General features: G+C 56.0%; 1 protein-coding gene across 2 annotated transcripts in view; it reads left to right on the top strand.

Moving 5' to 3' along the window:
• Positions 1 to 3,978, top strand: part of Scarb1 (scavenger receptor class B member 1) — a 69,443-nt gene extending 65,465 nt beyond the window's left edge. Inside the window, exon 12 of one of the 2 annotated variants that reach the window (XM_028894303.2) lies at positions 3,200 to 3,978. In XM_028894303.2, the coding sequence (XP_028750136.1) occupies positions 3,200 to 3,322 (123 nt within the window). In that variant the 3' untranslated portion in view covers positions 3,323 to 3,978. The remainder of the gene's footprint in view (positions 1 to 3,199) is intronic. The other variant, XM_028894302.2, reaches the window with a different exon arrangement.
• The last annotated feature ends 12,851 nt before the right edge of the window (positions 3,979 to 16,829 follow it).

Here is a 16,829-nt window from a genome sequence, read left to right as displayed (position 1 = left end):
TAACCCCTCCCCCCCACCCCCACCTCGCCTGTAGACCTGTTCCACACTCTCTGCCACCCGTACATAGCATCTGCCTGGGCGTCATCCACGCGGAGAGCGCCCGCCTGCCGTCATCACGGTGGGTCCCATCTTGCCTGGGTTTCTTGGACCTCCAGTTGGGTGGCTCTCATTCACAAGGTCCTGTGAGAAGCTGAAAGTTAGACCAGTTGCTTCTCAGCGCTCCGTCCGTCCCATGCAGTTTGCTAAATGCAGGTCCCTGGGCATCCTGGAAACCCAGAGACTCCTGCAGCCCGACGGGTTTGAAACTTGTCTTTTGCTGGACCTCAAAGGAAGGGTATTTTGGTGTAGAAGGCGCACCAGTCTGGAATAAGTGACTATAAGTAATGTGAGCGTTGGTTGAGCGCCAGCTGTATACGCAAGCCCAGGCCTGAGCACATGACAGACTGCGAGATACAGTCTGACTCTAGACCAGGAAGTGTCTGCCCTGTTCAGTGCTGGGATGGGGTCGTCCCAGTGATTCACCACCAGATGGTTGACATCCTGGCTGCCTTGCCGGGAGCCAGGACAGCACTTCCCCAAGATCTCCAGGTCCCGCAGCATTCAGGGCTCAGGAGAGGCCGAGCCCTCCAGGGTGTGCCCCTGCCTGGGAAGAGACAGGAAGAGCGATGGCCCCTGCAATTTGAGGTTAGCAGAAGTGAGTTGTGTCCCAATAGAAGCTGCTATTTTAGCCTTTAAGCCAACTTGGGTGTGAACACTTCCTTGGAGGGAGCTAGAAGGGTGGAGGCCGCGGCTCTCAGCTCCTGGACTTCTGGGGGGCCCGGCTGGCTACTTCCAACAATAGCTACTTCCAGCTGTGTCAGAGAAGAAAATAAAACAGAGAACTCTGGTGGGTATGTGATTGTCCTGGTAGGTGCCACCTCCCCAGAGGAGGAAGGAGGGCAGGCCCAGCCTGACTGGGCCTCTGCAGCTCCGTGGGTCTCCTGTGTCCCTGGAGTTGAGGAAAGATCCTGGTCGGGTGGGGCCTCCAGGAGGGGTGAGGGTGAGGCTCTGGGTCCTGCTGCCTCCCATCTATGGCGCCCTCTGCAGGTGATGTTTGGTATTGCCAGAGGGCAGGTAAGGCATCCTGGGTGGGATAGGGGACTCCCACGGCACAAATGCAGACTCCAAGCAGAGACTGGATATCACTTTAGCCCCAGATGGAGCCCATAGCCGCTGAGCCTTAACCCTGTCCAGACCCCAAAGAAATGAATGAAACCGGGGTTTCGTCTTTATTTTCCCAACCTGGGCTAGGCCTTGTTTGCAGATTCCCCTGGGCTATGGAGAATGGCTTGAATCCCCACTCCAGGGGACACCCCCATCCCGGCGTCCCCCCTTCCCCCCGGCCATGTGCTGGGGTGGGGAGTGTCTTCCAAAGACCAGCTTCTGCATGCGGGGTAGACACGTGGGCCCTTGCAGAGGAGGTTCCCCAGCCTCACTGACTGGCTAAGTAAGACTTGGTGAGGCCCCACACTTCGCCTTGCACCTGGGGTGTGGGGGTGGCCCCTAGGGGTGCCTGCCGTTGCTGAAGGAGAAGGAAAACAGGGCCACTGCTAGCCCAAAGGGTATTATATGAAGCAGAAAAAGACGCCTCCCCCCCCCCCCCCCCGGGGCGGATGGGCGTTGTTGTGAAGCGAGGGGGTTGGCTGTGTGGCCAGGTGCTGGGAACAGACGAGGGTACAGAGTGTGGCCTTTAGGGAAGTGCTCCGAACCTCTCTTTCTCATTGGTCCGTCTCCCATTCTCAATTGCTCTCTGTTCAACACAGTGGTGGGGGAGGGGCAAGCCAGGGGCCATCTGGTTCCCCTGGCTGCCCTGGTCCCCCTGGCTGCCCTGGTTCCCCTGGCTGCCCTGGTTCCCCTGGCTGCCCTGGTCCCCCTGGCTGCCCTGGTTCCCCTGGCTGCCCTGGTTCCCCTGGCTGCCCTGGTCCCCCTGGCTGCCCTGGTTCCCCTGGCTGCCCTGGTGTGCCTTGTAGATTTGCTACGCGTGCTTTTCTTGGGAAGGACCAGGCTACAGCCAACTCTTTGTTCTACTCCCCGGCAGCAAGGGCATGCTGGGTCCCTCGGACTGGCTTTGAACTTGTGGCAATCCTCCTGCCTCAGTCTCCCGAGTCCTGAGATTCCAAGCCCACACCACTGCTGTGCCTTGTGTCCTCCTTTTACTTTGGATTCTGTCTGTCTGTCTGTCTGTCTGTCTGTCTGTCTGTGGTGCTGGAGACTGAAGCCAGGGCCTTCTACTGAGTGTTCAGCCTCTGAGCTCCGCCCCCAGCACCCCCGTTTTTACTTCCGACCGAGACTTTCTCACATGCTGGGCTGCTGTGGCTTATGGTGGCGGGAGACCGGCTTTGGTCCAGGGAGAGGATGCTCCCCCACCCGCAGCCCTCTTTCTGTCTGCCCTGCAGTCTCCTTCCCTGCTGCAGGGCCAGGATATGGGGGTGACAGTGTCTCTCTGTTCTAGGGGAGGAGGGAGGCCGGGTGGTGGTGGCGGCGGCGCACGCCTTTAATCCCAGGACTCGGGAGGCAGAGGCAGGCGGATCTCTGTGAGTTCGAGGCCAGCCTGGTCTACAGAGCGAGATCCAGGACAGGCTCCAAAACTACACAGAGAAACCCTGTCTCAGAAAAAAAAAAAAGAAAAAAAGTATGCTAGGGGAGGAAGGCTGGGGCTGCAGAGCAGGGGTAGATGCCCAGTATTCTTACCATTTGCCTGAGCTGGGAAGTCTTTTCAACATCTACGGCATCTTTTCCTCCTCTGTACCATTGCCCTTTCTCCATAGCCTACTGTCCCTAAGGCCCAGAGGCCCCCATCACAGGGATCCGATGGGAAGGTGTCTCTCACGTCCATGAACAAGAGCCATTTTTCACAGCGATCCTGGCCTGTCATGTGACCCTGTTTTAAACACGGATTCCTGTGGCCAGACATTTAGGCCATTCTTAGTTTCCCTGTGCGATGGTGTTATATACACCCACTCTGGACTCGGCGCTGTCCTCCTCACTGTATCCTGCCAGCCTCTCTGGCCTCAGTTTCCCCATCTCTGAGTTCATGGCAGACAGCGCTATGATGGGGAGGAAGTGGGTTCCGTGCTGGTGGAATGAGGGGTGGGGACCGGGGATAGGCAGGGTGGGGCTGGGTGACCGTCTGGTGACTCGGCTTCTTCTTTCTCCACAGGGTCCCAAAGACGCCATGAGCCCCCCAAACCTGATAGCTTGGTCAGACCAGCCACCCAGTCCCTACACCCCGCTTCTTGAGGACTCTCTCGGCGGCGGACAGCCTGCCAGTGCCACGGCCTGAGCCCCCAGAGGTCACACCTGTCTGCACAGCACGCGTGTGCCCAGGCGTGTGCAGCAACACTCAGGGACCAAGGACAGGCCCGCTGCTGGGAGGGCGCCCGCCGGACGGACAGACCGCAGGCACTTTCCTCCAAGTGGCCTGTGAGCCACCATGGAGACTGCTGCAGCCACCACTGGCCCCCCCTGTGGGGCGCTGGCTCTGCCCAGGGCCCTCAGACTTCATGCTCCCCTTGTCTTCCATCATCAGGCTGAAAGCCTCGGTCCCCACGGAAGACAGAGCCGTCACTCCTAGGGGCTGGGCGTGCATCGGCCTCTTGTGCCAAGGCCAGGCAAGCAGTTCCGGGTCCTGATGGGTGTGCACGCACACTCGGGAGCTGTGTCTGGCCCTCTTCCTCTAGTCACCTCAACACTGTAAGTGGCCACGGTGGCAGGCCCCTCAGGGTCCTTAGTTTTCAGGTATAGTGTCAAAGGTAGAGAGGTGTGGGCCGTCTACCCCTGGCACCTGGTCCCCTGGTGGCCTGGTGGACCTCCCCAGAAGGTGGGGGACAAGGAGGCCCAGCGCCCCGCAAATGCCCCTTTTTCTACTGGAAGAGAAAATTTTATCATCTTTTGAAAGAAACTCATGATTGAAGCAATAAAGCCTTTTCACAAATTCCACGCTGCCTTCTGTGACTGTCTGCTGGGCAGGACTGGGCTGGGGCTCCGGGGTCCAGGCCACATCACTCATTCAGGATGTGTTCCCCATGGCTGCCAAACATGTCTCCTGGTGTCAGGCCCGCACCGGCCCCTAGCCATTTTTCCACCTCAAGCCTGGTGTGGTACGTGGCTCGGATGCACCGGCATCGGGCTGCCTGTGTCCTTTCTCTGTCCTGTGGAGCCCTCTGGGTCTACCTACAGTCAGCGCCCAGGGCCAGAGCATCCTTGTCACCCACGTGACCTGGGAGGGCCAGGGGGAGGGCCTAAGTTTGTTTTTTGGTTTTGGGGTTTTTTGTTTTTGTTTGGTTGGTTTTTCGAGACAGGGTTTCTCTGTGTAGTTTTGGTGCCTGTCCTGGATCTCGCTCTGTAGTCCAGGCTGGCCTCGAACTCACAGATATTCGCCTGGCTCTGCCTCCCGAATGCTGGGATCAAAGGCGTGCGCCACCACTGCCCAGCTTATTTTTGCTCTTTTAAGACAGGGTCTAGCTTTACAAGGCCAACCTGAGCTGGAACTCACCATCCCCCTGCCTCTGCCTCCCAAATGCTGGGGTGACAGGCATGCCCCACCGTATCCAGATTTATAATTTCTTTCTTTTTTTTTTTTTTTTTTTTTTTTTGGTTTTTTGAGACAGGGTTTCTCTGTGTAGCTTTGCGCCTTTCCTGGAACTCACTTGGTAGCCCAGGCTGGCCTCGAACTCACAGAGATCCGCCTGCCTCTGTCTCCCGAGTGCTGGGATTAAAGGCGTGTGCCACCACCGCCTGGCGACCAGATTTATAATTTCTGTGACGGGGGATAGGCAGCCTCTCTGTGCTTCTCAGGTTGGTCATGAACTTCTGGGATCAAGGAATCCTCCCAGGACTGGGAAGTAGAGGCAGGAGGATCAGACAGACGTTCAAGGTCATCTTCAGGTACATACGTTCAAAACCAGCCTGGGCTACACATAAGATTGTCTTAAAAAAAAAAAAAAAGAGGAGGCCGATGAGGTGGCACACGCCTTTTATCCCAGCACTCAGGAGACAGAGGCACATGGATCTCTGTGAGTTCGAGACCAACAGCAAGCTCCAGGCCAGCTAGGACTACATAGCTGGATTCTGTCTCAAAAAAAAAAAAAAAGCACAACTTGGGCTTCAGACCCCACATCCCCGGGGCCACCCCCACCCCACCCCCTTGATTGTGACCTTCCTCTCAGCATTTGGCAGCTGGCTAGCTTCGCTTGTTCCAAAACATTCTCAGAAGGAACCACGCAGCGGGGAGCCTGCCCAGTTGGCTTCGGGGACTCCTCCCCTGCCGAGCCGTGTGCAGGGATCCGATGCCAGCAGTTGCCAGCCGTCAGTCATCCAGGGTATTTCTACCCAGCAGGCTGACGCGCCCACTGATCTCTCTCCACATTTATAGAAAGCCGGGGAATGGAAATAACCCGCTTGCAAAAGCTGGTTGCCCAATCTGCAGCACTCTGGGAACTAGCGTGGGAAGGTTCCCCCACGGGGAGGGGGGGGGTGTTGAGGAAGAGGCCTATGCTGTGGAGAAGCCCCAAGGCCACAGGTGGTCCTGGAGGTCCAGATCTGGGAGAGGTGGTCACTCACAGCGCCCCCTGCTGGCTCCTTTTAGGTTTGGTTTCCCTCCCTCCCTCCCTCCCTCCCTCCCTCCCTCCCTCCCTCCCTCCCTCCCTCCCTCCCTCTCTCTCTCTCTCCTCTCTCTCGTGTGTGTTTGTGTGTGTGTGTAGCCCAAGCTGGCCTTGAACCCTAGGTAGTCCTGCCTCAACCTCCTCCCCAGAGCTGGGATTCAGGTGTCTGCTACCATTCTCTAGTTCTAAAGACGTTTGCTTTAAAAACAAGAAAAATAAAAACTGTTGGATTTTCGAGACAGGGTCTCTCTATGTAGCTTTGGCTGTCTTGGAACTTGCTGCGTAGACTGGGCTGGCTGGCCTCAAATTTACAGAGATGCACCTGCCCCTCTGTAATCCCCAAATTTAATTTAATTTAATGTAATTTAATCCCCGAATGCTGGGATTAAAGGTGTGGGCCACACCTGGCTTCAAGAATGAAATTTGCTTGAAGAGGAAGCCATGTGTCTGTGACGGCCTGGAGCTGTCTGGCTGTCTGGCCAGCGGTATTCTGTGGCACCCAGGAGGGCTGACACACAGCTCCCACACCTGCAGGCCCTTTGGGGTCCTGTGGTTCCTACTTCCTTGGAGCTACATCCTACACTGCCAATGGAGTGTGTGTGTTACCCCTGGTCATTCTCCTGCCTCATCCAGGCCTCACTTTCATCAACCACTCTATCCGAGCCCTTACTAATTTCTCTGGGAAGCCCCCTCCCCGCCCCCTGCCCCGTGCTGGCTAATTGTGACTGTCAACTTCACAACGTAGAGTCATGCTAGAAGAAAGTTTCAGAGCCCGGCGGTGGTGGCGCACGCCTTTAATCCCAGCACTCAGGAGGGAGGCAGAGGCAGGCGGATCTCTGTGAGTTCGAGGCCAGCCTGGGCTAACAGAGCGAGATCCAGGAAAGGCACAAAGCTACACAGAGAAACCCTGTCTCGAAAAACCAAAAAGAAAAAAAAGAAAGAAAGAAAGAAAGTTTCAGAGATGGATTGCATGGATCCAGCTGGCCTGTGGGCACGTGTGTGGGTCGTTGCCTTGATGGTTGATTGACATGGGAAGACCCGCCCTTATGTGGGCGGCACCATTCCCTAAGCTGGGCCCTGACCTGTGTTAAGAAAGAAGAAAGCTAGCTAAGCATGTGCCGGCAGGCAGCGTGGGCATGTGTTTCTCTCTGCTCCTGACTGTGAATATGATGTGAATAGCTCGCTGCCTTGACGTCCCCGAAGTGATGGACGGTGACTCGAAACTGTAAGTCATATAGCCCTTCGTCCTCCATGTTGTCCACAGCGCTGGAAATGGAACTAGAACACTCCCCCGTCCCCATGACAACCGCTCACTCAGTGTTTCCATCTCGGGACACCTGGAGTGCTTTTGCACCCCGGCTGATGCTAGAATGTCCTGGAATACTTGAGATGCTAACCCTGGCTGCTGCCGCAGTCCCCTCCCCCTCAGCCCTGACCCCGTGAAGGAACCTCTTAGTATGTGACCCCCCGAACATGTCAACCTCCTCAGAGGCCAACTGGTCCCGGAATTATCCGTCCAGAACCTGCTGTGTGCTTGGCACCGGGGTCCTGGCACGGGGTGCTGGTGGAGGTGCCCACCCCACCCGATGTCCTTCCTCCTCTCAGACGGCTTTGCCGTCTGAAGCTTGCGAGGGGCATTGATGAGTCACGGACCTCAGCACACCACCAACCACCACTTACGTCCCCCTTTAAAACTACACCTGAGAGGCCGAGAGATGGGGTTCAGGCGCCCAAGGAATAACTGAGCTCTCTAGCAAGTTAGAGGCCAACCCGGGCTGCATGAGACTCTTGTCAAAGCAGAGAAACCAAAATGAAGCCAGGCTGGCTGGGCGCGTGCCTGTCACCCCAGCATTCAGGAGGCTGAAGCAGGGGGATCGTTAGAGCCCAATCGGGGCTGCAGAGTGAGGCCCCTGCCCAAAAAAAAAAAAAAAAAAAAAAGCAATGAATAAAATTTTAAAAAGCAATGGACAAAAGCTAGAGTCCCTGCAAGAGATGGAGCAGACAAGGAGGTGAGTGGAACCAAGGAGTGTGGCCTTGGTGGCTCCTGTGTTCAAGCTCACTCCTCTGTCATACTTTGATCTGTCCGTCCCTGGAGTATTTGGAGCGTCTGCCTGGCTGCTCCTGGCTCCCACACGTGGCCTGCGCCTTCTGTCCTCCAGACAGCTACCCAGGAGTCTTTCTGAGATGTCACCTGCCATAGCTTGTCCCTAACCACGTAGGTAGCTTTTCCCTCCTCTGAAGGCACCCCCACCCCTCCCACCCCCACCTCTCCACCCCCACCCTTCCCAACCCCTCACCCCCACCCCCCTATAGTCATCCTACACCTACAAGACCGGCTTCTGGGCAATCCCAGGATCGGCCACTGGGGGGCGAGCTGCACACACAGGATGCCCAGCAGCGAGCGCCGGCAAGGGCCAGGGTCCTCCCATGCCTGGGATGTGGAAAATCCATCTTTAACTGTCCACGGGCTGGCTCGGGGATTGGTAACCTTGAGGAACTGCATTTTGTGTGTGTTCCAGAGCACCCCTCCCTCGCCAGAAATATTTCTCTAATAATCTTTAGAATTTGTAAGAGTCTTAACCCTAAGAGGCTTAGGAGCAAGAGCGAGCCCCTAAGCTAAAACCCAGGGCTAAATGATAAAGGCGTTGGCCATGGAAAACAGCCTTCTGGGTTGCTAATCTCTGCTCTAATTGCTGGGCTGCCTTGGAGCAATTCTCTACATCTCTGAACTTGCCACTGCCAGCTCATGGAAAGGGGTGACGATCTCTGCCATGCAAAACTCTGGCAGCATCGGTGAAGAGAGAACAGAAAATGCATGGTGGTACAGCCCTGTGACCCCAGGAACTCAAGAGGCTGAGGCAGAACAGTCATAAATTTGAGGCCAACCTGGGCTACATAGCAAGAGCCTGTCTATACGTAAATAAGGAATACATGGGTGTGTGAGCAGTCTCTCCAGAGGTGGGCCTACGGTGAAAATGCTTGGATGCCGAGCTTCCGGCAAGCAGCTATTAGGCACCTGCTGTATGCAGAATGCTTTCCGCTCTGAGAAGGTCCTTAGAGTCTCTCATTCAGTAAATATCTGGCTGGCTGCTGTGTGTCCGGCGCTCTCCTGAGCAGTGGGGTCGTGTTGGGCTGAGTTTCCTAGAAGGAATGTGTGAGACAGAGAATTATGACTAAGGGGTATCCCTTGGGAGGGGGACTGGACTCAGTAGCCAAGGGCAGTTGGGCACAGAAGTATCAGGAATCGGGGACATGGAATAGCTTGGAGCTGCTGCAGGGACAGGGAATGGCCACCAGGGGTCACTGTGGTTCTAGTCACTAGAGTGCCTGGACCAGAGGTCAGCATCCTTAGCCATCCTGGGTTTCCGTGGCAGCTTTGAGGCAGCGGAACATCTATTTCTTGGGGTGCTGGACATAGTAAGGGTGAAAAACAAAACAAAATTAAAAGTAGCCGAGATCAGGGCTGCACAAAATATGCTGTTAAACAAATGTGTTTATGTTTAAAAGGCTATCCCCAGCTCACACACACAAGTGTGTGTGTGTGGTGTTGCCAAGTCGTGGGTCTTGTGGACGATGTCTATGGAAATAGGGATAGTTCTTTTAGCCCAGCAAGCCAGGTACTGGGATGGGACATTCATACTCATCTCCAGAGTAGACACGGGTTCAGGCCACGCAGCTGTCCTCGGGGTAAGCGGGAACTATGAAAAGGCAGATTCTGGGGCTGGAGAAACAGCATTTAAGAACACTTGCTGCTCTAACAGATAACTGAAGTTCGGTTCCCACCCTCCACATCAGGTGGCTCACAACCATCTCTAATCCGGGGGTCTGACGCCCTCTTCTGGCCTCTGTGGCCATTGCACTCATGTGTGCACACATTCACACACAGAGGGACACATATGCATACACATAATTTTTAAAAATAATACAGATTTTTGGTTCTGGCCACTGCCTACCAATGAGACCAAAGCTGGGCCCTGGTTCTACGTTCCTGGGATACTGACGTCACTTGCGTACTTGTTTACACAGGCCACATTCTTGCGTCAAGACCTGGGGAAGCGCTGGTGTTACCCATTCCCCTCATTTTTTTCCAGTGAGGAAACTGAGGCACAGAGAGATGAGGTCATAGTTCATGGTCTCCCTGTCGATAAGGGAGCAGGTTTGCATCTCGGCAGCCTGGTCCAGCTCTGGAGCACTACCCTCTGGGTCCTCTATATGCAGCACCTAGGACTGCTCTCGGGCTCTCGGGACCCCAGAAAGAATTTCAACCCAGGTCAGGAAGCAGGGCAGGCGCTGAGGCAGGAGACCTCAAGACGCCCGGGGAGAAAGGGAAGCCACAGGCTCCGGTGCCAGCCTGCATTCCAGCTGTGTCTAGCCAGCGGTTCCCAACCTTCCTAACGCTGCGACCCTTTAATACAGCTCATGTTGTAGTGACCCCCCCCCCATCCCCGACCATAAAATTATTTCCGTTGCCACTTCATAACTGCCATGAATCGTAATGTGAATCATTTTGGGGGGAGAGCTTGGCCAAAGGGCTTGGGACCCACAGAACTGCCGCTCTAGAAGGAGCTCATTTACCAGGCCCGGCTGCCCTGGTGAGACCCCAGGCCTGTCTGGTTCAGACTTGTCCCCGACAGGTGGCGAGTGGTGGGTAGGGCAGGAAGAGTCATGTGTCTAAAAATAGTGCCTGGCTCCCGGAGCCTGTCACAGGACAGGGCGAGACGGCAAGGGAGTAGGACGGATTCCCTAGACTTTGGGGGTCCGGTAGACACCTTCAGAGGAGCGGTCCATGCCGCTTCGAGTTCTGGAGAGCTGGGCTAGAGGGGGAGGTGCCGGGGCAGCGAATGCCACCCTCTTAGAGTCAAGGTTTGAGCCATTCTGGGTCCTGTGCTTTGTGTGGAGACTTTCGCTCATCTACATGTCACCTGCCTCCTCCCATAGGATATGGGACGCCATACCCAAGCCACCCCATCCCCACCCCTCCCTTTCCTCGCCCTACCCTTACCCCTGTCCACAGATGGACGGGCAAGGCCTAGTGTGGGGCAAGGACTTGTAAGCTGGTAGACGCGGTACAGTGGCCTCTCTGGTCCCCCCCCCCTTCTGCCATGTCTGTGGCTACCATCTGCCCTCGGCTGGGCCACAGGAATGTCTTCCGTTTGAGGAGCAGGGACCCAGTGATGACACACAGGCCTCTCTGACCCAGCTTTGTGCCGCTCTTGGCCCTATGGTCTCAGACTGTGGGCAGCAGCTGTTTCGGGGCAGGACATGGTTTCCCCATGACATCAGCTTTGGCAAGCAAGCGGGCAGCAGGGGTGGGAGGCCAGCCCCGCGGCTGGAGGCTGGGTGGCGCGGGTGTCTCCCTGAGCCAGGCACAGTTGGGACCACACCATGCCCACGTCCAACTCACAGGAAAAGCCACTTCCTGCGCCCACCCACTCAAGGGTCCAGATGAGGGTGGGCGCGAGGGACATTGTATGGACATCACGCTGCTGCGGGCGGTTGGAAACGGTTTTCAGATGGGTTACAGGAATGCCGCACAAACCCCGTGACCCGGGACAGACCCAGGCAAACTGCCCTGCGATACCACACACCACCAGCAGGTGCCGCTGTTGGTCACACGGCAGGTTCCGGGCTTCCTGCCTGGCTCAGGGGTCGAATTCGAACCCGGGACTGAAGCAGAGACTCTCAGGCCAAGGGTCTATACACTGCCCGTGATTTACAGTAGGCAGATGGGAAAGGCATGGCCTGGCCCAGAAGCTGGCCAAAGAGAGTAGCCGCACGGAGCGTGTGGGATTCTGGGTAATGGTACCTCCTCTCGTGGGGCACCTACTACTCAGGCAGGCAGGTGGGTCTGTCTCCCTGAGTTCAGGCCTGGGCTACAATTCCTCACAGAATTAATTTTCTGGACGGGGAAAAAAAAAAAAAATCAATGCCTGTCCCTCGGTGCCAGACATTAAACTCCTTCTCAGGATTGGTGGTGGCGGGCTGTTTTGACAAGGGTGAGAATGGAGACACCCGGGAGGCCGGTGGAAGCCTGGTCGATGCCTCACTTCCTGAGCACACTGTCATTGAGCCAGGACACGCAGCCACCCGCCCCTGCATCAGCCATTCACACACACACACACACACACACACACACACACACACACACACACACACTTCATTTGTGAGCCCCTTCAATGCGCAGCTCAGCGCTGTGGCAGAGCAGAACCCCAAATGAGCTATTTATGGGCCGTCTTTCCACGTTGCTTGCATATTATAATTAAGAGATAATGTCAGCGGAATAGAGCGTTGTCACCCAGGAACGGCCCTCCTGCCGCCTCGGAAATGTCACGGCAAAGTCACAGATATATCAAGCGTAAAACTGACGTTTGTTTTCAGAGCAGGGACACTGATCCTGGGGACAAGTGAGGCAGCTGCGGCTTCATTTCTGTCTTGGAAGTGACGGATGCCGATGGATGGCTGGGTCTGGAGGAGGAGGGGTCTGGTCTGCGGTGGAGACCAGCTGGGGCTGTGTCTCACGCCGGCGATCGGAGGAGATGGCTGCCCTCTGTGTCCCACTCTCAGGAAAGACACTCTCGGCGGCAGCCGTGAAGGTGGCCTGGGTGCCCTGGCTCCCGATTGGGCCGTGTGTTTTCTGCAGCCCAAGAGGCTGCCAGCTGGCAGGGTCCCCCTTCCTGTCACCCCGTTGTCTCTGGGGAACTGAGCGGCTTGCTGGGTGGCTTGTCCTTGGTCAACCTCGGTTTCCGAATCACTACTCCGAGCCACACGGCCTTGGAAGGGCAGCGGTAACTTTGTGACTGCGTCTACACTGCGGAGTGGCTGAGGGCGTCTACACTGCGGAGTGCCTGAGGGTCTGTAGGCTTCCAGAGTGGTGCCCTGGTGAGACCTCTCACCTGGCTGATGTTGCCTCGCCCAGCATCACTATCAAGTGCACATCTGCTCAGTACTCCACCAAGGGCCTCGTGAATATAAGGCAAACACTACCAGTGAGCTACAGCTCTCAACCCCCTTTCCTGAGGGTCTCGGGGGCCTGGCTGGCAGGGCCTCCTCCAGAACACAGAGTGGCTGCTTTCTGACTGTGCCTTGGAGTGCCTGAAGGAAGGAAAGGCAGACAAGGATGACTGTGTGGTTTGTATCAGTCAGTGACCGGCCAGTGGCGCTGCATAACAAGTTGCCTCGAATCCCAGTGATGGAGGCGTCTTTGGCTCCTGCCTTTGCGGGCTAGTGAGGGAGGCTGGCTTGCCTGGCTGGTCCTGTCTCGGGTGGGGTCACTCACACATCCCCAGGGTGGTCTGTGGCTGACTGCACCTTATTAAGGGGGCTGAGCGTTTTCCAGCCAGGGGACACTCCATGATTGTGAGCCTGATACACACATGGCTAGGGACAGTGGGTCTGCCCCCAAATGTGAGGACATTCACCCGCCACCAGAGCCCTGGCTCTGATGTCTGTCCATAGGGGGGACAGATGGACCGTCATCTGCCCTGGAGACAGAGGGACAGAGCAGGCATAAACCGTGACCATTGAGAGGATTCTGCCACTGAATCTCCCATCTGGTCCTCGCCAGGCAGTTGGTTTGTCCTGGGCCGTGCCATTGGGTGCGGAGGGACAGCGGCATATGGAGCGCATGTTCCAGGTCACATTTGAACGAGGAGGAAACCTCATGCTTGCTGTACATGCTTGGGGGCTACATTCTTGCCCAGTGCAGGCATTGATTGAATTAGCCTAAGGGTGGTCACTGGGGTGCCCTGCTGTGACCCAAGTCTTCATTTACAAAATGGTGAGGTCCCTACCCCTTATTTCAGGGGTACAGTCTGCTCACAGGAAAAAAATGAGTGCTGTTTGTCTGTCTAGTCCTTAAGAGACCCTGTATAGTGTCCACCTATGTCACAGTGTGCCACGTAGCACACCCTGGCCCTTGCACATATCCGTTCGGGGTGAGAAGCAGATGTCACAGGATGATCACTGAAGCCCAGCCTGGACAGAGCAGGATATGATGATGAAGGATGGTTGTTTGGACCGCTGAGTGTGGGGCTCTTTTGTTACGCAGCACTTTGAGGGTGTAGCTAACCGATACAGTCTGTGATTGGTAAATGCTATCAGTGCCCCATTTTACACTGAAGAAAGTTATGGCCCAAATTCATGAGAAAAGTGACCCAATACTGCCAGGTGGAACCTAGCCATGTTGACTGGGGCCTTGGTCCAGGTGAGGCTACATGCTTACCCCAAGGCTGGACACAGAATGGCGTCACCCCACACCCATGCGCCAAGAGTGGCGGAGAAAGGCTTTTCCAAACAAGGCTGTCCACCCACGTTTTTAGGGGTCTGGTCTGCATACAGAAGCAATGCTGTGTTTATCTGACCAGCCTGTAAGAGACTGTATATATAGTTTCCACTGGTGTCACCGTGCTCAGCGCACACACCCTGGCCTCAGCGCTTATCTGAGGGACGAGAAGCCAGCAGAGAGGGAGGTAAATGTCAGCAGCAGCAGCAGACCTCAGCCCGAGGCACACCATAGAAGCTCTGTAATCCTCTGCAAAGTCCCCCTGGCCACGCAGCTCCCCGCCTCCCACGCTCTACGCAGCTTGGAGAAGATCATATGTGATTTATTCCTGGCGCCGGCGCCGTGAGGTACACTCTGCTGGAACAGTGAGTTACGAGGCCATTTATCTTGCTGGCAGCTTCTGATAAAACGGGCAGTCTGGACAGACGGGGCCGTTAACGAACGCGGCAGCTGAGCTGATCATTTAGAGCTGGAAACCTTGAAACTGACTTTGATTGAAAGGGTTCGCAAGCCAGGAGCTTGAGGGCTTAGGTGGAGGTGAGACACACACACACACACACACACACACACACACACACACACACACACACACCAGCCTCTGGGGAGAGTGTGGTGTGGCGTGACGTGGCTCTAGCTGTCCCCGGAGACTCTCTGGGTGTGACTTTGGACAATCTAGGTGGCCAGTCCCCAGCCTGACTTCCTACCCCTCCGGAGGGATGTGGATTAGTCAGCACCAGTTGGGGGCAGGCCGTGGTAACAAAGAGTTCCACAGTCTCATGGCGAGAAACCAGCAAGGTCACGGCTCACTTGAGTTCCACGTGTGCTGTGGCCCGCCGGGGCGGACTTGTACCGCGTCCTTCTCTCTGCAACCCAGACTGAAGGCCGTTCCTCTATGAGCCCCAGGTTAGCTTTTGAGGCAGGGTCTCTCACTGAGCCCGGAGCTCCCAGATTCAGCTAGACTGGCAGCCAGCAAACCTCATGGACCCACCTCTCTCTGCCCCCAGCCCCGGGGCTACAGGGCGCACGCCTGGCTCTTGACGTGGGTGCTGGGGATCTGAACCTAGGTCCTCGGGTTGCATACCTGCACTTCTTTACTGACCAAAAGGTCTCCGCAGCCCTCTGCACACTTTTGCTGAGCACCTACTGGGTGCCTGGAGCTCTGAACAGCAGCTCAACACACGTCTGATGGGGGCAAACAGTGGCATCACTGTGTGTGTGTGTGTGTGTGTGTGTGTGTGTGTGTGTGTGTGTACGTGTGCACGCTGCTGGGGTGGAACCCAGGGCTTTGAGCTTGCCAGGCAGGCACTCGGCCACCAAGCTAGCCACATCTCCAGCCTGGTGCCCAGATCCCTGTGGGGTTCCCCTTCCCTGACTCATATTTATAGGCCTATGGTGGTCAGTGCCATGGCCATGCCTGACTTCCGCTCCTGTGGGTGTGGGAAGTCCTGCCAGGTGGCTGGTCAGCGGCAAACCAACAGTTACTAAGAGAGAATGGAGCTTTGCCGGGCTGCTCCCACCCGGGGCTAATCCACTTCTCTGGCCTTTGTCACACCCCTCCCGTCTGCTGGGGACCTCAGGCTTGCTCCTCACAAGAGGGCCAAGCCAGGCATGGAGAACCTAGGACCTGTTCCTCCTTCCCAACGGTATCCCCAGCATTCTCCAGGGTGCCTGGCACACAGCAAGGGCTTGATGCTAATGTGCTGTGACTGAGATGACTCACCCAGCTCCATGTGCCCTGGAGACCTTCGGAGGTGTAATGTTGAGCCAGACAGGACTCCCGCTGAAGTGCTCACCTGCCTGGCTCCATGCCAGACCCCTCCCACTGCAAACCACTCCTAAGGAAGGTGCATGGGGGTGGGGGTGGGGGCAGGGCAGCTTCCTTTACCCACAATGTAATTTCCTCTCCTCTACTCAGAGATGGCGCTCAACCCCATGTCCTGGGTTTTGTTTTTGCTGGACTGAGATTTGAAGCTTCTAAGCGACAGATTCTTTATCTCTGCAACGTGTGTATTTGCCAGCTGCAGATTCAGCTGCTGTGACAAAAAAAAAAACAAACCTGCACTCTGGTTAAAGCCAACAGAAGTTTATTTCCCTATGACATGGGATTCCCATGGAGCGGTTCCACCAGGGACAGGGGGAGATCTGTCCCACTGTTGTTTGGGGACCTGGGTCCCTCCATGTGGCTCTTCCGTCATCTCTGGGATGAAGTCATTCACCATAGAATGGATGCAGCCTGGGGTGGGGGGAGTGAGGGCCCAGGGTTTGTCGGGGAGGAGGTTGCACACAGCAAGAGGTGGAGACAGATCTGGCTGTGTCTGGGTACCACCAGGACCCCGCAATGGCCGATACATCTCCTGTGTCTGCTGTCACCAACCCCCCTGCCCCGCCCACAGCCAACACAGCTGGGCTCTTGAGAAGCTGGAACTGGTTCTGATTGGATCCAGGGAGTGAGAAAGATTATCACTGTCATGCCACGCCATGGGGATCAGAAGGGGCTGGGTGGGTATAGATGTAACCAACCGTCTTATTAAATAAGAAACACAGAACCAATGCAAAGAAGAAAGCCAAGAGATCAGAGCTAAGAGCCTTACCGCCTGCTGCAGCTAGCTTCTTCAGCTAAGAGACCTCTCTGAAAGGGACCTACTTCCTGTGTGTTTGTCTTTACATAGTCTTTCTGTTCTGCCTTCTCATTGGTTGTAAACCCAGTCACATGACTGCCTCATCACTGCCTGTATGTACAGCCCTCCAGGTCTTCTATGGTATTGAGATTAAAGGCGTGTGTCTCCAATGCTGGCTGTATCCTTGATCACACAGAGATCTACCTAGCTCTTCTACCAAGTGCTGGGATTAAAGGCGCACACCACGAACGCCCAGCTCTGCTATGGCTTGCTATTAGCTCTGACCCC

Source organism: Peromyscus leucopus, chromosome 23, assembly GCF_004664715.2.
Source record: "Peromyscus leucopus breed LL Stock chromosome 23, UCI_PerLeu_2.1, whole genome shotgun sequence".
NCBI lineage: Eukaryota > Metazoa > Chordata > Mammalia > Rodentia > Cricetidae > Peromyscus > Peromyscus leucopus.
The sequence above is the reverse complement of the archived record's forward strand: the minus strand, read 5'-3'. Positions and strand labels throughout refer to the sequence as shown.